The sequence below is a fragment of the Pteropus alecto genome, unplaced genomic scaffold, assembly GCF_000325575.1.
Source record: "Pteropus alecto unplaced genomic scaffold, ASM32557v1 scaffold146, whole genome shotgun sequence".
Lineage (NCBI taxonomy): Eukaryota > Metazoa > Chordata > Mammalia > Chiroptera > Pteropodidae > Pteropus > Pteropus alecto.
The window spans coordinates 29,965,679-29,988,938 of NW_006442107.1; the positions used below are offsets into that span (position 1 = coordinate 29,965,679).

General features: G+C 45.5%; 1 protein-coding gene across 1 annotated transcript in view; it reads right to left on the reverse strand.

Moving 5' to 3' along the window:
* Window positions 1–1,338: 1,338 nt before the first annotated feature.
* L3MBTL4 (L3MBTL4, histone methyl-lysine binding protein) overlaps window positions 1,339–23,260 on the reverse strand; it is a 244,485-nt gene continuing 222,563 nt past the window's right edge. Inside the window, 3 exon segments of the mRNA XM_006920119.1 lie at window positions 1,339–1,506; window positions 4,389–4,451; window positions 13,915–14,084. Coding sequence (XP_006920181.1) covers window positions 1,339–1,506; window positions 4,389–4,451; window positions 13,915–14,084 — 401 coding nt within the window.

Sequence of the window (23,260 nt, forward strand, 5' to 3'; positions counted from 1 at the left end):
TGCATAGATGTACGTATATATATCTCTGTGTGTGTGTGTGTGTGTGTGTGTGTGTGTGTGTGTGTGTGTGTGTGTGTGTGTCAGAGAACAGGTGCTTATCTTTAAAACTGTGGGACTGACTCCATAAACGTAAATCTCAGATATGGTCACTTATACAAGACAAACAAGGTCTGATAAAAAATCAGAATTGTTCAAACAAGTAACAGATACCCAACTCCCTAGAGATCTTCCCTTTTAATGGCGTGTCTCAGTAAAGATATATCCCAGGCCCACATGTGCCAGAGCCCCCAGGTGCTTATCTTTAAAACTGTGGGACTGACTCCATAAACGTAAATCTCAGATATGGTCACTTATACAAGACAAACAAGGTCTGATAAAAAATCAGAATTGTTCAAACAAGTAACAGATACCCAACTCCCTAGAGATCTTCCCTTTTAATGGCGTGTCTCAGTAAAGATATATCCCAGGCCCACATGTGCCAGAGCCCCTACCACACACTCAGACGGGCCACAGGACAAATCAGTTCTCCTGAGGCATCCTCAAAGAGGATACTGCAGGGGGGCGTCTGGCCCACTAGCCAATGCCAGAATCAGGAGGAGGTCTCCCTGGGGTCCACAGACAGCCTAGCCTTAGGGCGCTGCTGGTGGAGGGGCCTCGGGAGGGTCCTACCAGCCTCTGCGAAATGCCCAGGCTGACTGTACTCGTGCTACTCCTGAGCACACTCCAGGGAGCCTTGGGAGCACAACCAAGAAATGGTTAATGGAACCAAAAGGAGAATTAATGAATCATAAAAACATGTGCTTATTATTATTATTTTTTAAAGATTCGTACTTTCCTGAGTAAAGTACACAAAAATCTCACATGAAATCTTTTTAAAGTATCGGGCCTCTGTCTCTTAGACGCACTGCACCCTGACGGCAAATCTGAGCTGAGCTCAGATGTTCTGGTAAAAATGTTAACACTGTATTTATGGATTCTGTTTTTCTAATATTTTACCACTTGAGAGTTTTATGCTTTCAAAATGAGAAATGGCTTCTTTTATGGTGAGAGGAAGAACAGAGGTGTATGTGTGGGCTTCTTTGGTCTGTTTGTGGCAACACATCAGAGCTGAAAGGACCCCACTGAAGATAAAAATATTCACAGACTATACATGTGCCTGGGCCTCTGCGTCGTTGGCACTGGACCAGTCATCAAAATTCTCTAAACGTATAAATCACAACCATATAAGAAGTCTAGATTAAATAGGGATATGACCCTGGGGACATTAAAATCAAATGTGGGCCAACTTTATTGCTAAAAGAACAAGGTCCCAGTGTGGCAGCAGCTCAGGTGGTGTGTTTAGCCCCTGGCTTCTTGGCCTGAGACAAGATCTTCTTCAGTGAAGTCCTGGGAATTCCTGAACATGAGGATAGAATTATATATCTTCAGTGCTGGGCCCAGTTTGATCTTCATCACCTTGACGATGTCCGTCTGTGTCAGAAGCAGGAAGGCTTTGCCATCAATCTGCTGCATGTAAATAAACACAAATAAAAGTAAAAGCTATTAAAGCCTGTTTACTCTCTGTGACACTGAACCTGAGATGGGCTCCCTGCAGAGCTCGGTGACAGCAGAGAATGATGGCATCCCTCCCAAGCCTTAGTCCCAACCATTGTTCAACTCCACTTTCCCCCAGGACCCCGAAGCTAAGTTAAATTAAAAAGGTGTTCACTCTGTTAAATATGAATTCAATATACACTAACTGCCCCCAGGCTAAATTTCTATTGTTATGTTTTAAGTATCCTGGCCTGAATTTGTATCAAGAGCCTTAAAAATAACCTACTTTCATCCACCAAGTAAATCTCCAGGAATTTTTCCCAAGAGGACAATGTGCAGTGAGTGCACTCTAGTGTTATTTATAATGGCGAAATACCGAAAACAACCTAGCATTCCCAAAATAGAAGAAGTAAATAAACTATGGTCTCACCTCGGATGGGGTGCTCGGCAGGTACCCAAATTCATGTCTCTCAATGAAACAATGATTTGGGAATTTTTTCATGAAGCGTTAAGCAACAAAACATGATATAATATAGAAAGATCTTGGTTTTAGTGTGCAAAATTAAATATGCATGACTGCACATATACACAGACATAGACATAGCTAAACTATTTGAAATCTTTGTACCAAATGTTAAAGGAAGTTATCTGTGGCTGGTGGCATAGTGGTTTTGTTTTTATTTTTTCCTTTTAACTTTCCTGTATTCTCTCTCTCTCTTTTTTTATCCATGATAAATGCCATTATAAACAGAAATGTAAAATAAAAACTTTATTTATTAACTTTTAAAACATACTGCGGTCTGAGATGTAACAACTTTCCTGAGATTCACATGATGGTGAGTGGCCACAGTGCAGGTCGTTTCTCCACAGCTCCTGGAGACGCCACTGTGTCTCAGAGGTTGAACCCCGGGGACTGTGGGTGTGTCCTATACCCACACCTCACGTATTTACACAGACTGGCTCAGAATGAGTCCTGGTTCCAGACCCAAAAGGATAGAATGAAAGGGTTTTCTATGGTAATAGCCTTCCATGAACCTAGCTCTGTGGTTCTAACCCTTTTTAATTACTGATGCAAACCTCAGTATTAATGTCTCGCTGAGGAAGGAGGGATCACTGGGGGGACATTGGGTGGGGGAGTTAAAGTTTTTAGAAAGTGTTAAAAAGCTTCCTGTGTATTTATGATATATTGCCTGATGAAGGATTATCCATTTAGAGAATGGAATACCATTCCCATGGGGTAAAAAGCCTATTTCCCATAACAGAGGAGAGAAGCTCCCTATATCCATACCCTAACCTGGGTTCAGCTCCAGCATTTCCAGGCAAGACCCACTGGCCAAAGAGCCAAACGTCCAAAGGATAAGGTAGTGATGGTGGTGATGGTGACGATGATACCAGTTAATGTTTTTGAAGCCATTCTCTAACCTCTTCTATGTGTTTCATCTTCCCAACGATCCCATAAAGTATATGAGGAAACTACAGTTATAAGCCTAACGACTTGCCCAAGGTCATACAGCTTTTAAGAGACGATCCTGGGATTGCATGGAGGGCTTGTTGGTCTCCAGAGGAGAACCTCTGCTCTATATTGCTGCCATTTATTAAGCCCCTTCTCTGGGACAAGAGTCGGTCTAGGTACTGCAAACACACTAATCCTAATCATTAAGGTCCGCTCACAGAACTCTGTGTTTATAGAGGAGGGATAAGAGAGGTTAAGCGATGTGCCCGTGGTGACATTGCTGGTCATAAGTGCCAAGCTTGAGCAACCTGATCTGCAAAGAAACATGTGGATGAGGTGGGTCTTGGGTGTTACATGCAGAGAATGGTCTGTCTGTGTGAGGCTGGGCCAACTATGCCTAGGCTGTGCTGGGCTCAGGCAGAATCAGCAGAACCCTAGATTTCCACTGGCAGCTACCCAGACTGCCACCATAGTTACCCTGATGCTGAGTTTCCTGGAAATACAGGGCTGGCCTGACTCTGAGGGGTCCAAGACCCCAAACTCAAAGAGTACTTCCCCTGAACCACGTGTGCCCTGACCTCTAGAGAGGGAGAGTATGTACTGCATCCTGGAGTAGTTTTCTTGGAGAGTTCTAGAGCAATGATGGAAGCTCTGGAATCAGATGGCTGCGGGCCGGAATCCAACTGCCCTTTCCTCCTGAGGCCTTAGCTTCTTCATTGGTAAACTGCCCTGTAGAGTTGTGAGGGCCCAAGGCTGACTGTAAAGGGGCTTGGCATGTGGCAAGCCCCAGGTAAACAGTAACTATCCTTGTCTGCATTATTCTGTAGCTGGTCTAGTCTCTTCTGGGGCCCCTAGAGCTATGGATGCTAATTCTAGGACAAATGTGAAGCAGTCAGGTATATCTCTAACTGAGAGGAAGCAGGAAGCAGAAACCCTGCAGAAGGACTGTGTGGCCACTCAGCACTCCTTCTGAAACCACTGTAGAGTGGGGTACACAGAATGGTCCCATTTTCACTGGAAGAGGCAACTCCCTTCCCCTCCTGGAGGCTGGCCCACGATGGGGTTCCTCACTGCCCCCAATGTAGCCTGAGGTTGCAGTGCAGAGGCTTCATGATATCTATGAGTATTAATTAATATATTCGAATAGTCTATTTCTTGAGCATGTTCTATGAGCCAAGCACTACAGCACTCTGCGCCAGAGCAGAGAAAACAGAAGTGAGCCCCAGCAGAGGCTGGCCCCGCTGTGCTCCCTGTATTGCTGGGCTCTTTCCTGCTTGGACCCTTTTCTCTTGCCTCCCCAAACTTAAGTAAATGGAAACAAAGCCTTTACACTTACACTTAAGTAAATGAAAACAAAGCCTTTCTGGATCTACAAGTATAGAAACATATATATATTTCTTACCTCCGTCTTGAAGCACTTGGCATGCTCTTCACAGCCCAGCAGAGACTGTACAAACTCAGCCACCTACAGGGCAAGATGAAAGCCAGATTTAAAACACGCACCTGAAATAATTTCTTGGGTTGTACTAATTCAACATAGGACTAAAATATACTTCAAAGCCCTCAGACACTTGGGATTTAAATAGTAACTATCAAGTCACATTAGTATTTGCCAGCTCAGAAATTAGATCAGCCCCCAGTATCTTTTCTAGTCTTATTTCCAGGCTGACCTACATGATGACAATGACAGTCTCCATCTGTGTGGAGCTCTGGCATTCTAGAACCTTTTCTCATCTGATCCTCCCATCTACCCTGTGGGATTGGAGAGGGCAGGGGGTAGTGGCCTGTGCATGGCAGTTATCACAGTGACCGTCAGAGATGGGGACATGTCCACCTGCCCTTTCAACAGACCCAAGGGCTCATTCTCATTTCACTCATCTGAGTCTCCAATTCCTTACCTGGTGGCAGGCCAACAACAGGAGCTCAAGAAATCTATGTGCCATGGGTGATAGAGTAATCGGGGGAATTGTTTCATAAACTATATAAATGTCAAATGAATGTTTTGTATACCTGAAACTAATAATAAAATAAAATGCTTAAAAAAAGAGAGAGAAATCTATATGTAGTGAATTCCCACGTAATTGACTACGAAGCTGAAGCTCAAAGAGGCTTAATAACTTACTTATTAATCAGTCTCTTTGGCTCAATTTTCCACCCTTACTTTTTTCCTCCCTTTTCATCCACATATGCTCCAGATTCCTTTTAATAAAAGATCAGGCAAAGATCTGGCTATACGCTCAGGAAGCCACTGAGTGCTCCCAAGTGCTACTCTTGGGGAGCTGACTGAAAAAATGTAATGAAGTGTAGACTCCCAACAACCAGAATGACAACTGGGTTCTGGCCACTTCTGGCAAGTTCTGGCTCTGCTGTAGCACGGGGCGAAAGGCAAGCCTGAAAGCAACAGCAAATGAATCCTGAGAGGAGATATTCCTAGGAGGAACTGTCTTGCTGAGTTTTTTGGTTTTCTTTTTGTCTCTCTGCCTCTTGTATGGGCTGGATCATGGGCACTTGGCCTTCTCTCCTGTGTCTCATGGGGAGGGCCCATGAGAAGGCCAGGGAGCACAGGGCCTTCTATCAATGTGTTTCACAGGCAAAGCTCTGGGAGTACCGTCTCACTGTAGGAGCTCTGGGAGATGCTGGCAGATGTTGGTCCCTCCCCCCGACTTTGCAGAAGAGAACAGCACAGGGTTGGCTGATTTCCAGCTTACAGAGTAGCCGGGGCCAACACCCGTGGGAGCGCCCTAGAACTCTGTCCCGTCGGCTCACAGCTGTTTAGTCTGTCTAATATGAAGATTTCAGAATGCCTTTTTAGGGGCAATCAGCATGTTGGTGTCTGCTTTACTCACCTCTGATGCTGCAAGTATATTTTATTATGAGTCATTTACAATCATCCTGCTAAAGTGTGAGATGATGAGAATTAAAAAAAAAATAAAATCCTTCCAAAGTAGTCATGTCATCACGCCACCAGACAATGGCATCTTCAAGCCCTGGGGCACCTGGGAGGCATCAGCATGCCTCACCCTTCCAGTTCCCAACACTGCAGCAGAGAGGCCAGGGCTCCAGTGGTCCTGGCACCCAGGAGCCAAGTCCGTTTGCTGAGTTAATACAGTTTTCTCTTTCCTAGCCAAATGGGAAACATGGAACGTGTGCTTGGCATTTTCAGGGAAGTATGGAAAGCCTTGTAATACTGATGGCCAAGTCACAGACACATGGCACTGGGGCAGGTGATGGCAGGGCTTACAGAGTGTTTCTGGGGCCTGGGACACTGAGAGGTGGGTAGAGTCCCTTCATTTCCCAGGCTGCTCATCTGGCCCATGGCGACATGTGAAGCCTCTGCTGGGTGCTGGGAAGGCTAGGCCTGTGAGCAGGTCAAGTCTGACCTTTCACTAAGTTTAAAGTTAGATTAGTAGTGGGAAGATAGAGGGAAAATGGCGAGTAAAAGATTCATAGCTTACTAATCACCATATGCAGGGTCCAATATGCTAAAATCCAGAAGAGAGGGGTTTAGGCTACAGGCTTCCAGAAGGGACACAGGGTATCATGGGTGGGAACTCAGGAAAAGCACCATGAGGGAGGTGGTGGCCGAGAAGGGCACTGCAGGCTGTGCAGTGTTTCCACGAGGGAGATTTGGGTAGGCGGGGTAGAGAAGACCTATCGTCACAGAGCCGTACAGATGCAGGGCCACAAGCGGGACGTCAACAGTGGGGTCCAGTTTGGCTAAAGCTGTGGAACAGAAAGAGAGAGGTGGGAAAGGCAGGAGAGGAGGGCTATGGTCTCCAGGTGAGTATTTGCACTTCTATCAGCAGGTCTCAGGGAGCCCTGGAGCGATGGTTCTCCACCCTGACTATACCTTGGAACCACCTGGAGAGCTTTAAAACGAATGAAGGCCAGGTGCAGGCCACAGAGATTACTCCCGGCCGGGTGCTGGACATGTAGTTTTAGATTCTCCAGTTGATTCTAATGTGCAGTTAGGGCTGAGGCCAGAGTGTGAGAGAGCCTGAGAGAGGCCTGGCAGTGTGTGGATGCGCTGGGCAGGGTGGCAGCTGGGAGGTATCTACAGCTGTCCCGTGGGGGGCGCTGCAGGACCAGCTGCATAGCACCAGGCAGAGCAAAGAGCTGGAGGCGAGAGGTGCTGCAAGGTAAAACCCTGAGATCTGCCCACAGGCTGGGTGAGAGGCAGAAGGAATCAAAGCCAAGTCCAGGAAGAATGCTCTGGGGCAGGTTTCTGAACCCCAGCACCAGCCCAGTGCTGGGCCTGATCTTTCCTTGCCGTAGGGCCCTGTGTACCGCAGGACGTTTAGCAGCATCCCTGGCCTCTACCCGCTAGGTGCCAGTAGCACCCAGCTCTCCTTGTGACAACCGAAAATGTGTCCAAATGTTGCCGACATCGCCCTGGTTAAGAGCCACTGCTCTAAAGGAAGGTTCTTTTGAGATGGCTCTTTCATAGGAAGAGGAAATGAATATCATAGTAGGGAAATTAAAAGTAGAGAAGAGGGACTAAGAATTAGCTGAAGACATACATGTTGTTGTACCTCAAGCATTAGCTCTCGGGGGAATGCCATGCTAGCAATAGGGCCCCTGGTTCCCCCACAGGCAAAGTGATGTGCTTGGGAGATGATGGCCTCCTTAAGTGCACACACCAGGAATTTCTGCTCACAGCACAAGGGTTCTACGTTGCCTTGATGGTTTGCATAGGTTAAAATATCCTTTTCTGGGCAAATGAAAAAAAAGAATCACATTACCCCTTCTTAATACTATTAGCCAAGGAATCATTGTCTAAGTCAGAGGTATCTTGGATTTTTCATGAGAGCAAATAATGTGTTAAATCAAAGAGTAAACAGACCAGTGCTGCCATGATGGCCCTGAGCTTGGTGCCAGCACAGCCTATCCCTGTCCTGCCTTCTGCTGTCCTTTACTCTGTCCTCCTCAGATGGGAAGTGGAGGGCGCATAGGAGGGCAGCGACATCTAGTTTGCAATACCATGTGTCTGAATTCTTCAGTCTTTTTGGAAAGAGATTCTGCTTCTATTCAATCTGTTTTTCTTTTTCCAAATAAAAGACAATCTATTGAGGCAGATTTTCTGGCCAGAATTTTAAAATATCCAAAGGCCTCAATCATTATTCAGTATCATTAATCAGTATTGATAGTATTTATTTCCCTCTAAGAAGAAATTATGTTTTGAGCTTTAATGGAAACCCATTTTGTTACAAATTTTCCAAATGTAAAAGTGGTGAGCTTTAACATACCACAGAATAGCATCAGAAAGTTTCCCTCTCATTCTCCCCATGTAAAACCTTGTTTTCTTCAGGTGTGCGGTAAATGTGGAGAACTGTGCAGATAAGTGTGAGCAAACTCTATGAAAGAGCAAACTACCACCTGTTCGCCTCCACTCAAGGTGGCTGTGTGGACGCATCTGCTTTTCTGAGGTAATGGTGGCTCTGTTGGAGCCTGGGGGTGGGCAACCTTGGCCTTGGCTCTGGGAAGCACAACTGGTATGAAGGCTGACATGCAGGTGGTTCCCCGAGTTCTCTGGAGAACAGTGTCCCTCGGCTAAAGCCCCAGCTTTGTTTTGGAAGGACACGGAATAAGTTAATTCCAGGAATGACACAGCAGTTTGGAAAGACTAAGAAAGATGACACTGTGCAGGCTCTTAGATGAGCCCATTACTTTACCCAACTTGCTTCCCCCAGCGACCTACTTTTCCTGGCATCCTCTTGGAGCTCAGCAGGCCTTGTTTTCTTCAGTGGGGCTGCTGCTCCCTTAAATCTTTCCAAATGGTGGTGTTTTCTGTTTTGCTGAGCCTGTAGCTATATGCCTGACTGTACAGCCTCAAAGTCCACTGGGGACTATGTTTCCAGCCCTGGTCTCATTTGTTAACAGCAGAGATTGTTATTTGCCCTTTTTTAAGGGCCTGGTGGTAGAAGGCTGCTATGCTTATTTAGCAATACCCTGAATTTTTCAAAACACTCCCTCCTGTGTAGACTGCTTTTAAAGCGACTGCCATCCCTTAAAGTTAATGGACATTTAGGGAGCACTTAGTTGAGGCGGGTGAGATTTATATGTGCTGCTTTAAAAAGCATTTTTGAAAATAAGAAATACAAGTACCCGTATGTGCATGAAACATACCTGGGTCACACTTGTGGCTGCAGTGTGCATACGTGTCATATCCAGACCTCATGTGCCCATGGACATGCGCACAAAATTCACTTCCCATTCATCTACTCACTCACACATTTGTCAATCAACTACTCTGGGCGAGATTTTGCTATAAGGATGTAAAAAGCTATAAAAATATTTTAATCCCTACTTTCAAATACCTATACTCTTATGTAGAGTATTTCCATTATCCAGAGTAAGAAATCATACACTTCCCACTGACCATAATTTGAGTGTGCGCACATCCACCCACTTCTGACACAGGTTTCATAGACAATAACCTTTCCTCCAATTACGTCCTTTCTTCTAATCTTGTCTTTTGTTTCAGAACTGCTAAGTTGACTTTACGGCCCTCCTGAGCTTTGACAAACACTTCTCTAGTAGAAACGGCCACAGTGACCAAGGAGTTAAAAGCCAGCTCCCGTGCTCTGGGGGATTTCTGAAGGCCCTGCTCGCTTGGCTTCTCTTCACAGGTGACACAATGTAGAGCGAAGGTCTTCCTCCCAGGCCGGGATGGCAGACAAAAAGGAATGTTCTTGTGCTTCATTTTCTGCCACAGACAGCCACCCACCTCAAGTCTTGCTGAATGGCCCTTAACACAGGGTGCACAAGTCTATTTTCAACACACCCTGTCCTTGTCTTATGAGGTTCCCTTCCAATATGCCCAATGGGAAGAAAGCACAAAAGAATACTGCGCCCCCACCCCAGCTCCTGCTCCCCTGAGCTGCCTTTTCAAATTCTCACTGCCGTGCTCACCATTTTAAATGTGGTGTATATAACAGTGGTAAACTCTGTTGCTGGTACTCACTGGAATGCCCTCTAAGTGAACTCCCATCTGAGGGCTGCTTTATTTTCAAAGATGCACACAGAAGAACTATCACAAAGCCCATACTTTCAACCCATCAAAGATTCTAGTTGAGGACCTAGTTTGGTGCCAGGAAATGTGCTATAGAGTGTGAGGATACTGACACTCTAAATTTAGGATGTGGTCCTTTTCCATGAGAGCATATTGTTAGGGAGATATCAAAACTAAGATATACTAAAATTAGGGACTAACCCAAACTGTTTTCTCTGGAATGCACCCCCGAGGGAAACCACAGTTAAGGAAGCATTACAAGCAGGAGCACTTTATAAAGACAGCTTCTCTTATTGTTGTTTGATTTTTAATCTAGAAAATCTCTGAGGGCTCTTCTAGAGATAAAGGCTAGAATTCCATGTGTGCCCATTACAGGGATCCAGGGAGAGTGATCTCTCCTTCCTCGTAATCCCTGATGGCATCTCCCCCACTGTGAGTCTCTTCCTTTTGAGATCTTCTCTGTGCTAGTGAGACTCACCTTTGGACCAGCTACTTTGATTTACTCACCCTCCAATCTCTCACTTGTATTCAGTGCCAGACTTGAAACCTGTCAGATCAGAGGCCCCCAGCAAATCTCCTATTCATTACTTAATGCTCCTAAAGCAGTGTTTCCTATTCGTTTTAGATGATGCTCCCTCCTTGAGAAGTTAATAAAAGCTCTGGCTGTCCCCTTAAGAAACAGAAACACACATGCTGCACAGAATTTTTCCAGATCCCCGGAAGCCCAACTCCACAGCCCCATCCAGGAACCCTGACTGGATGTCTGCCTGCCTGCCTGCCTGCCACATCGAACACCCCTGCCTCTCCTCCACACTTTCCTTTCATGGACTCCCCACCTGGCTTCTCTTCAGAGTGCTCTTTCCGGCCCCTTCTTCCTGCACTTTCTAATCTAGGCCCACTGACCTCCATCCTTGCAGCTCCCTCTGGATGATCACCTCCTTGGTGAGCGCTCACCCGTCTTGTATTTCCGCCGACTGGAATAGTTGTTCCATACCCACTGATGTAATCCACAGGGATCGCTAACTCAGAATGTCCCTTATTAAATTCATCACCTTATCCTCCTGCCCCCAAACTGGATCTTTTCCCCAAAGTTTTATTTCTTTCAACAGCACCACTATTTCTCTATTCCTTCAGGTGAACTCTGGGGCCACAGCTCTCACACATTATTATCCTAAATAGGTTCTAAACTGTGTAGTGTTGAGACTCTGCATGGAATCACATTCGGCTCAACTCACTTCCTCATCTCTCTATCTCATCTATTTCCCTGTACTGTAGCTTTTGCCTTTAAAATGTCTACTGAATTTGGGTGGTTCTTCTCATGGCATCACCCAGTCCAGCACCCAGTTACCCCACATCAGGAGCATGGTGGTAGCTTCTGGTTGTCTCCCCTTCCTCGGCCACCTCTCACTCAGCTCTTTCTGCAGATCTTTGCCATTCTCATCTCCTTCAAGCACCATCTTCACAAAGTGACTTTCTGCATAAGAATCTAAGATGGCTCATTCTGCCCACTGACTAGCAGGCATGGCCAGGGCCTGGCTTCAGACCTGGCCCATCTCCATCCCAGATCACTTTTCCCTGTGCCCAGGTCCACAGTGTGTGTGGTGGGCTCAGGACCTGGATCTCACTCTGCAGCCTTAAAAGTTACTTAGTCTCTGGTGCCTCAATTTTCCTATCTGTAAAATGGGTGAATAAGACTACTTACCTTGTTTTCATTATATTAATATTATTTGCCATCATTATTAATATTAATAAAGCACACATTGTATATCTGCCATCCCTGCATACGTCATACTCACTTCCATGCAACCTCCTGTTGTTCCCTTCTCTTGCGAATTGACAACTGGAATGGCTTCCCTTCTCTTCTCTGCTTAGATATATTCCACTTTGGTTTCAAAATCCACCTCACAATGCCCTTGTCATTCAACAAACATTTACTGTGTTATCTCCTATGTGCCAGGTATAGTGAGAGGTTCTCAAGATACACTCCAAGTGAGTGAAATAAGGTTTTTTGTCATCTGGTCACAGGTTGGACATGTGAGTGTAGGCGCAGTGACAGAAGACGCTCAGATGAAATGGGAGCAGAGACAGGATGTCTGACCCAGCCCAGAGGCTGCTGCAGGAGGTGAGCACTGAGCTGATGGCTGGGGGTAGCAGCAGGCATAATGGGAGGGGGTACTCGACGCAGTGGTAGCAACTGTGTAAGTATGAGGATAACATGCAGGGACTGAGGAGGGACAATATTCTGTAAGCCAGGGTGGAAGGACCACGTGGGGTGGGGTGGAAAGTAGGACTGGAAAGTCAGGCAAGGATAGTCCATGCGGGTCTCGGCGACACAACAAGGATGTTACTGGGAAGCTAGGGATTGTTTTAAGTTGGGCGGAGACACACCCAGAATTCTCCCTTCTCTACCGTGTTTACTCATTCTCAGGACACAGTTGCTCTGCACATACACGGAAGGCTAGGGCTGGATCCAGGCGGCTTCTCTCCCTAGGACATCTTTCAGAGCAGAAGAGTGATGATTCGAGGGGCTAAGAGCACAGCAACAAGTGAAGGAAGAAGAGCCACTGTCAGTCTTAAAAAGAGGTAGAACTTCAGATGAATGGCTTGAAAATCAGGAATGAATGACTTGCCATTGTTTTCTCAGTCAAACTCCCTATCATGTGCAGTGTTGTTTCAAGGGCAAAACTAGACATAATTTGATGATAGATATGATAGGTTTTAATTCAGTCGGCTTGGTCACGAAGCTGGTGCATGCATTATAAACTGGCAAAAATTTATGACCAGGGGGTGAGGGGCAGACTCTGCATACTCTTGAGGGGGCAGGATCACATTTAGTCATTCCCTCAAACACCCAGCCAGCTCCTGACACATTCAGTCAATTCTCTAAAACTAGGACCATCGCAGCCCTCCAGAAGGAGTGGAAGGAGAGGTGGGCATGCAGGGTGTGCTGGGGAAAAGGTGTTGGCCCCTCTGCTCCATGCACAGACATGCAGGGCCATGGGAGTCCGCCAGACAGATTCTGTGAATTGCCCAGGAGAAGGAGGAGGGATCAGGCTTCGCTCCAAACCTCCAGCCTCCGGTGGCCTTCCCAAAACCTGCTCCTTGTCCAAGGCTGGCAAGGAAGGCCTAAATCAAGATGAAGTTAAGCTGACTTCAGTAAGTACTCAATGAACATTCTGTTTCTAATTTAACTCCTTGGAGTGACCCAGAGTTTGCCTCCATTTAAAAAAATAATTAAGACCTGACTAGTGAAAACGATACATTTGTCAAAGGGATGTCAGTCAGACATCTTCCTTAAAAGAAAATTGTTTTAAATATGGAACTTAACCTGATCCTTAATAGAAACCAATATCGTAAGGCGGGTTTATATTAAAATCGGATCTATTTTCCCTCTGTACAGCATCTTGTACATATCGTGATCTAATTCACTTTAAAAATATACATAAGGTTGACATAAAATAAACATAAGATCATCTGTGACTTTGGGTGAATAAACGGGCAGCACAGAGCTGTTCTGCAGTGAGAACACAAGATCAGGTGGTCATTGGGCAAAGCCCGTGAGGACACAGAATGCCCTGTGGGCAGGCGCCCTCCCAGAGAAGATGCTGCTTAGGACAGGAGCTGACGGGATGCAAGGCTGATATGTTTATACATCTGTATTTCCTCAAATTCAGTCTGTGATGTGGGACTAGAGGCTTGGCCCCTCTGCCTAAATGAACCCAGGACCAATGGCCATGGAGCACAGGGATGGGGAGAGGAGGGCAAAATAACTGGACTTCCTTAATTTCCTCAAAACCATGCCTGCCTTTTCCCTCAAATGTGGATCTTAAATGTGATACACTGGATTCAGTGCCTAAGAGAGATTTTCAGCAGTTGAGTGCATTCTTTCCCAGGGCCCCATAGCAGCTCTGCTCACCTCATCCACTGTCCATCGGGCCACCTCGCCTGCCTGGATGTCAGCTACACCTGGAAGCAGCTTGCAGTGCTGCTCCCTGCCGAGAGGAAGGTCTCGGAAAGGGTGGGCCGACAAGGATGACATGAAGACCGACTGGTGCAGAGCGTGCTGTGTCTGCTCAGCGGCGTATTCTGAAAGAGAGGCAGGGGAGAGAAGCGCTGATTTTATGAATCAGTGAGCATCATCTAGGTCAGCCCGTCATTACAGAGGTCCAGAGTCAGGTTAGGTACAGTGCAGACACAGTGGAAACCTTGGTCTTCTGGTCACACATCATCATTGCTAGGAGTCTCCGAGCACAACCAATACCACTGTTCTGTTTCAAAACAATGGTTATGAAAACTGGCTGTTACATAAAGCCCCGAAGACTGTGGCTATTTGCTAAGCGAATTTGAATAATCTTTATGACACGCTATTCGATGCCAAAGAAGAGCAATTTTATCACTGTCCTGGCTTCTCTCTCCCTAAATCAGGAGTCAGAGGAAGCACAGAGAGAGCCTCGCTGAATGGAGCTATTAAGTGAATGGGCACATAGAACCACCTGGGATGTGCACGTACATAGAGAATGATTTCATCCTGGAAGCCACTTCACACGCCTCCAAAGGAACAGGCTCAGGTCCACATCTGGCCTCACAGGTCCCCTGGGGGACACTAAACGTGGAATGCAGCATAGGATCCCCATGGGAACCTGGGAGGCAGCTGCCGCTATAGCTCCCAGCAAGCGCCAGTGACCTCACTGGGACTTACGGAAAGCAGCCACAGCTGAGATATGACTGCCCTGGCACAGGCACTCTTCAATGGGTGCTCTCTTTCTGGAGCAAAAGCTCTGAATGTGCTGTGGTTCTATGGCAGGAAGAGCAACGGCTGCTGCCTGTCCAAGCTTGGCCACTGTCACCGAGGAGGAAGACTTCCCTTTCACCGCATACTTCTCCCCAGCCCTTCTGAACTAGTGTTCCACCTTCAGGAGTGATGTCACTTTTATGTTATATCCAACATTTAGGTGGAGCCATGGATCTCAATTCCTTTATTATTTTGCTTTGAAAATTCAAATGGGTAAGAAGCAGAAACACTATAGCGATTTTAGAGAAAACTCATGCCTTTATAACATCTTTTAAGATACTTTCAACACATTAACAAAATAAAGTTGTTGATATTTTAAAAAGACTTTGAAGAGAAAGACCACAAAAGAAAACGTTTTAAGCCCTCTAAAATGTCTAATCTTTCCTAATGCAAATGGCAGTTTAAGTAAGCAGTAGTCACATAATTTAAAGACTATTATGATGATTTGTTTCACAAAGAAGCCTGAAAAGCTGTTATGCAAATATTTCCACATCAAATTAATTACTGTTTTTAGTAGGTGAAGCTAACCTGCACTTTGCATGGTCACCTACTCACATACCCGATAGTAATCAGAGAGCTTCTAAACTGTGAAGGAGCTCGTCCATCGCTGCCCTGGTTGCTCAGCACAGATGTCGTGCATATTTACCAAAGCCTGCTGTCTACACAGATAGAGACAGCAAATTGTGGCCTTCTCACACATTCTTATGCTCCAGTTGCAAGCAACAGAAAATTTGTCTCTAAATGCTGATTGTCTAACATTGACCTTTTTAGTATGTAAATAGGTTATCTCCCTCCCTGTAGTTCAGCCCCACAGTACAAGGCTGTAGGTTCTGAACGGAAACTTCACATTTTCTTAGAAAAGCCAGTATGTTTACAAATGTTAATGTTCTTTAATGAAGTTGTCAGGCTGGACAAGGAGTATGTACAAAACAAGCCTTGGAAACCCAGGGTGGGAGCCTCACAGAGCAAGTCTGCAGTCACAGCTATGCAGCATCACTGAGGGCTTTCTTGGGAAACCAAGAGTTAAAGCTCTGTACTCCTAGGGATTAAGACCTGAGCCAAAGCTGGGCTTTATTCTGGAAAAGAATCGCTGCATCAATCAGTTGTTTTTCCTGAAATAGCATGAACTTAAAATAAAAATATATATATACACATCTCTAATCCATGCTCTGGTAAATCAATTTTGTATTGTTTCCAAAATGTACAAGACTCTAAAAAGACACAACTAATGAATCTTGTGTTGTGGAGCTACTGAAGTGTCGAGTAATAATACTCATCAGATTCCTGTGATTCACAAATAAATGTTGAAGGTATGTAAAAAACCATTGTGTTCCCAAGCAAAAAAAATTTTCTACACCATAAATTTGGAAGCAAATTGCCTTGGCTGCTGAGGCTTCCATTTGGAAATAAATTTAAGGTGTGGTTGCCAGACCCGAACAGCACTGAGGTTCCTGAGTCCACTGCTTCCCATGGTTCTGGGCTCTGAAGACCAGGGACTTCTGTTAGTCCACGTAGCAAGATGACCCTTAGGTTACGACTAAAGTTGGGAGCGCTGGCTTTGTGCTGCACTCTTAAACTCAGGCTGGCCCTATGTTCATTTATGGCTTTTGAATGCTGTTAACTGTGTCCTTATTAAATTAAACTATCAGTTCGAATGGAGGTGAAATCTAGAATTCTGAAAGGCTAAAGAGAATCTAGTGGGGCAGAGGCCCTTTATGCCATGGGCAGTGGGGAAAGGTCTGCAATCACCTGCTAGGTCACAGATCCCGACCTGGTGTCAAGTCCTCAGGGATATAAGTGCTGGCATCTGTTTATCTATAACCTCAGGTTTTGGGGAATCCTTGCCAGCACCAGTTACATGCTGAATATAAAAATCATTTTTATTATCATCAATTTTACTATATCAATTTTACCTCATCAGATGAAAGCCTGAAAGTTGCGTTTTCCTGCTCAAGAGACTTGAGTTAAGCTGGAGAGAGTCCCTGGGTAGGGAGTTTGAATAAACCGTCTGCCATCTCTAAGACACAACTGGAGCTGCCAATACCGACCAGCAGGACTGGTGGGAGGGGGAAGGAGAATGTACATAACGACTTGCTCACTGTGGTCCCAGCTTACCGTAACCACTTACTAAATGGTAGGTCCTACTCTAAACTCGAACTAAGCTCCTAGAGGTTGGGACTGAGGTTCAATGAAGGGAAGTTGCATAATTAGAAATTAACACAGTGCAAGCCTAATTTTCCAATAGTAACAAAAGACAGGGATTGCATTTTGGGGTATTTCAGGGTGGCTGTTGTGCCTTTTTGTATCATTTGCCAGGTCTAATTTCTTCCAAAGCTGATGGTTTGGGGTGGAATCTTTAGGTCTAATTGAAAGAATGCTAGGACAGGCTTGCCTCAGAGGACTGTGGCAGCAGGAGAATGGGAAGTCTACACCAGCTTGCCTGGTTTTGATTCCTGGTCCCCATGTAGTTGCTAAGTGACCTTGGATGAGATATCTAACTTCTATGTTTCTAGCTTTTTCATCCTTAAAGTGGGGTAAGAATAGTACTATACCTCAATGAGTTGCGGGGATTAGAATAGCTCCTGGTGTTCAATCCCTGTTAGATATTACATTGCTGTTATAAGATGTAAAGGTATTTTAAGTTGTAACCATAGTGAATATGGGGACATAAAAAATTTCCAAAGCCAGTGTGGCTAGATTGGCCTAAAACCGATGAAAGTTGAAACTTCGACTGAAACTCTAGATCTTCAGGGCAAAGTTAAGATTTCACACCCAAGTAGTCCTAAAATGCCCATGCGGTGGTCATCAAAATCATTTGCAGAAGTCCTTGTGGAAGGGAACAAGAGGTATTCCAACAGAGTTCTGCCAGTGCAGTGTGGGGCATCTGTTTCTCAGGCAAAACACTGTTAAAATGCAGTCAGCTTGCCAGCTTTGAAATTTGGTGGCTCTTGACAGACTTTTAAAATGTGGGGTGATTTGCATTATTTTAAATTCTGTGCATAAAATTAGATTTTTGAAAATATCCACTTGAAACTGTGCATACATTTTAATCAAATGTGAACACACTGATTTTAACTTCTTTGCCAAGCCAGCATAGCTCATGTCACATTAGATCTCACTAAATAGTTGTTAATAAATTAAAGAGCATAAGCCTATAATGAAGAGGTATATCGGCCTCAGAAACCATTCTCATGAAATCAAAAGGACCACATTATTCTATCTTGGGGCACTTTGAATAAACAGAAGGTTCTAGATTAGAAAAGGATGTCTACTATGAACAGAAGGCAGAAAAGGTCTTCCTAACTAGGTAACTTCTGTACTCCATCCACAAGGCCCAACATCCTAGCTCTGTGTCCACCTAACACAGCAGAGGAATATAGGATGCTTCTCAGCTATGCTGCCTCACTGCAGCAATGATTCCCACCCAGCTTCGTTCTGTTCTTTCATTTGGGACATGTTTCTTTGTCTCCCTATTTTGGTTGCCTCCCTGTGTTTGTTTCTATGTATTAAGTAGAGCTGCTATGTCTGATCCTACAGAGCAGGATTTGCTTTAGCAGGGCTCTGGTGCCTGCCCAGTCTTGATGCTGCATTCCCAGAGATGGCCAGCTGGTGCTCCACTCAGTCTGAAGCAGGACCTCTTGGGAGGGGCCAAGTTCAGCTAAAGCCTGTGCCCTGCCCAGGGCCACTTGGCATGAGCCATAAAGCAATCTGTAGATGGCTACCACCATGCTGGGCTTAGAGGTACCCCGAGAGACCAAGCCACAAACTGAGGCTGGCTGCTGCTAGTGCCAGCATGGCTGCTAAGCAAGAGGTACAGGGCATGCTGAGGCCAGATGCTGCTTGTTTGGGTTTTGTGAACCTTTGAGAGATTTTAGGAAAATCTGCAGCATGAGCCAAGACGTGCCGTTTGTGTGGAAAAGCCAATGGAAGCAACTTGGGTGGGCTCACAATTAGGGAGAGTGGGATCTCACGGAATCATCAGGGTGGGATGACCAGTGTTAGCCAGGCTGATGGAGACTCAGATATGGCAGCCACCTGTGTATGCACGCTGGGTTGCAGGAGGAATCAACAAAGAAACAAGGGATTCTGCCAGCACTTCTGTATGGGAGGAAGCTGCCTTCTCCTGAAGCCAGACAACTCAGTCCTTCCCCGTATGTCCCTGATGCTTTTCAAGCTGCTGCCACAGCAATGGAGCTCAGAGTGAGTGAGTCTGTCAATGAGTAAGTCCATGAGCAGTTCCACTCTTAAGAGGAGTTCCACTCTCTGTCTCTCTCAGCCACAATCCCCACTGGTTCTCACAGCCAGTCATTATGGGTACTTCTCTTCCAGACACTGGAACCTTCACTCCTCCAGGGAGACTTCCATAGCTGAGCTGTCCTTCCTGATTATCAACTGCCACATGCAGGTTGAGAAGCACCACTCCCCAAAGGCAGTGTCTGCCCCTCCTACCAGTCTTGAGGTAGCTTCTTCTGTATATTCTTAGTTCTAGGTCTTCTGTTCAGCTAGACTTCAGGCGATTCTCAATAATGGTTGTTCTGCAGTCTAGTTGTAATTCTGATGTGGTTGTGAGAAGAGGCTAACACAGCATTTCCCTACTCCTCCATCTTGACCAGAGCGTCAATAATTTTTTAAATCTTGAAATGATATTTCAGATATACTATATTAAGTAAATTGTCATTAAAATGATCTTACCTATTTATTTTTATTATTTTAAATGTGGCTACTAGAAATTTTCATGCTCTATATATGGCTAGTGTTGTATTTCCATTGGGCAGTACATTCTGGGAGAGTGCTGGGCCATGGCCTCTCTCAAGATCTGCCGTAGGTGTGGGAAGGGCCTAGATGGCTGGAGGGAATCAACGTGACTCTTGCTGAATGATGATGATGTGGTTCCAGTGGCCTGCATTCTACCCATCTCTGACAACTCCAAGTGTGAGAGAAGCAGGAAGACCTGAGGCTACAGACAGTCCACCACGATGGGTGAGTCCAGCTGGAGACAGGCTACCTGAACTCTTGCCTCGGCGCTACAGTTTATTAGCTGTGAGAGCTGAGCAGTCTATTTGCTGAGCGGATGAATAAATGATCAACTGAATGAATGTATGTATCAGGAAAGTAGAAACCACCTTTGCTGACTATGAAAGCAGAGAATGACTTTCAGAATTAGGTTGGGAACCAATCAGATTTAGAGCCACTTTCTCTAAAAGTGTTTCACATGCTTAAATCATTAAATCCTAAAGGGGTTTACCTAGTGGCTCTCCTCACCAGAGCATGGGTACTGTGGGGAGAGTTAGAGAACAAGAGCTTTGAAGTTTCTAGACTCCCTGTTGCCATTTTCCAAGCAATCCTCTTCAATCATCATGGAAAAGCCCAGCCTCCTTTGAGGTCTCACCTTCTGGGCTTTACAATTCATTACCTCTTTTCAGGTATTGGCCTTCCCTTCTTAGTCATGCTCCCTCATTCAGTGAAAGGTCAATGGGCCAGGTCATGGTCCTCGTCCACTCTAAGCCTGCCTTCACTCCTGGGGATGTGCCTGCCTTAGGTACCTTTCCCTTTAGTTCTCCTCCTGCCTGCTCCTCACAGTTACATCTTTGAAGACTGGAAAGCACCACTCCTCATATGCAGCATCTGGCGTCAGAGCTTGCTGCTGGTCTTCCTTCCTGCTGGAGGAGCCTCTCCTCATAGCTTCTATTCAGCAGGCACCCAATCTGTATCCAGCACCCCCTGCTAGACACTGTGGAGTCTTCCATTTCTCCCCCTGCACATCTCTGTCTCTCTTCGCTGATCTTTCCCCAGGAACTTAAGCCTGCTTCTTCTCTCCTTCAGGGGCTTCCCGTATCTCCTCTGGTCCTCAGGGTGCTTCTCTACCCACTCCATGTCTGCTGACCTGTGAGACACAGCCTTCCTGGCTTCCCTTGCCTTGCTGCCTCCACAATGATGCTTTCTGAGGGCCTAACTGCCAAATATACAGGATAGTGTATATCGAGTACTGTCATTGAGTAACCAGGGGAAGTAGCAAATGCTACACATGTCCTAGAGTGGAACTTAGCTTCCTGCTCTGCCAAGGGGTTTAGGCCCTGGCTTTTATTCCTGAGGGAAGAGTTTTAATTCCTTCTTTTGATTCTATTTCAGCAAATGCCCTTTTAAGGGGTCTCTAGTCCCAGGTGTCTATCCATCAGGTTCACAGGCCCAGAGGCTCAGGGTTCGCTGGCACAGAGGCCTCATCATTGTTCATAGCCGTTTCCCGGCCCATCCAGGGAGTGAGTCGTGCCTCCTCAGGGTGGCTCCTGTAGGACCCCCACTGCTTGCTACCCTATATTGAAATTGTCTGTTCACTTTGTAGTCTCTATTAGTGGAGCCTAAATTCAAGGGTAGTTGTTTTCAATTTATCCTCATATCACCTTTGGATAGCACAGACCTGACACATGGTACAGCATTGTATAGGTGCTTAATACCTGATGTGATTGTTGAGCCATCTGAGGAATTCTGCTGCAGAGATGAATAATGCAGGAGCAAATGCTAACTTAGTCTGTGCCAGTGAAAACAATGAGTTTCCATCCTGTGGGCTCTCGTTTGCCAAATATACTCATTACTGAAAAGGCTGGAAATTATTTCTGATATGGAATCTAACTCCTTGTTTTGATATTTAAGAAGCAGATATCCCCTGGTTTCATTTTAACAAAAATACAGAAAACCCTATATTAACTTTTGATAGATTAGCCATCCAATAAAACAGAGTGAAGAATATTTTTTGATGGCTAAAGAGTAACCTTTTAGTTTAATATCTGCTTCACACAGTGTGAGACATCATTAATTAACTTCTTTTGAATTCTACAACCAATCACCCAGTATGTATTTTTTATCTTCTGCAAGACTGTTTTTCTTCATTTGCAAAAGTGAGAGCACAACTGAATGAACACTAGAACCAACCTGATCAAGGGCTAGAGTCACTCTTCTCACCCCATCTCTGGTTACTTCCTATCCTGACTCTTCACAGGCAGTTATAGGAAGAACGAGACATATTCAGGTTGACAGTCACAAATTGAAAGGCCCTACTTTATAGATGTGTGAATGTGCTACAAACGAAAACACTACTGTGCATGAAGAAACAGTTTAATGCTATGTTAGTTCCAGCAGTGGATGGTGGCACTGGATTGGAAGGAACGCTATATCCCTGGGGCAAATGGATTTTGAAGCACAACCTTTTGAGTTCTGGGCAGTGTGTGGCCACCTAGTGCAACTAGTGCAGAAGTCCAGGCAGGTCTGCATGCCAGGCTCTTAACTCACTCAGCCATTTCTCAGCTCCAATAACATAGGGGTTAGAAGTGGCAGATGAACTAATACGTTATAACCATTAAAATCTTACACAAATTACCTTGGGGGGCGGGGAAGACACCATATGTTATTTATCTTCACACCCCCAGTCTCCATCTAGCATTCTAGCAAAGCGCCATGTACATAAGAGGTGCTCACTAGCTGTTTGTTCACAAATAGCAGGGCACAAGGATGTACCCTTCCTGATTGATGGTAGGCCTAAAGCTCCCCCTATGCATGTGCCATATGGACTTTGCCTCTTTTCCCTCTGTACTGCCCTCTTCTCAGCCAGGAGACACATTATTTGGGCAAGGAGTCCATGAGTACTCAACATGATTAGAGTAACCCACAAGAGTCCACAGTTTCCACGGCTCACAGTGAAGCATGGCCAGTCCAGGGCACAGAACTGTGCCTGCTAGCCAGGAGCATTCAATCACAATGACAAAATAGCATGAAAAGGAATAAATCTAATGGCTGCAAGTACCACCAGGGACTTGAGAGAGCTCTGCCAGCACCAGTCCATCTTTGGAACTAGCTGGGAACCAAAAGGACGAACATTTGCTGGGTATCTCTCACTGTTTATTTTATTTACTCCCCATGGCTTCAGAAGGAGAGGTGCTATCAGTCCTCTTTGACAGATAATGCAGTGGTCTCAGAGACACTAAGAGACTTGGTAAGTTACTCAGCCGGCAAGGGCAGGGCTGGAGGCTGACCCCAGAGGCCACCACATTGGGGAACTCCTTTCCTCCAATACTTCAAGAGTGAGTTCTTTCCATCCCTGCCTCTACATTTCTGTTTAAAGGGTTAGAGGCAGAGTGACACATGGGAGTATGGGGTGTGTGTGTCTCAATCATTCCAGGAAAGCCAGAGTTACCTCTTCTCTCCTGATAAGTAAAGCCTCTACACTGCAATACTAAGACTGCTCTATCTCCAGACAGGTCTTTGGAAGCATTGTCAGATTTATTTCAAACAAAAACAAACAAACAAACAAACAAACAAACAAACAAACAAACAAACATGTTTCCAGGGATTCTACCTGGGACCCACATAAACCTGATCAAAGAAACACTTCGAATTCTGGGAAGGACAGGGGTCCTCCTGTGTTTGGCCTGGCAGGAGGAAAAAGCAGCAGTCTCCAAGTGTGCTAACAGGGGGCCTG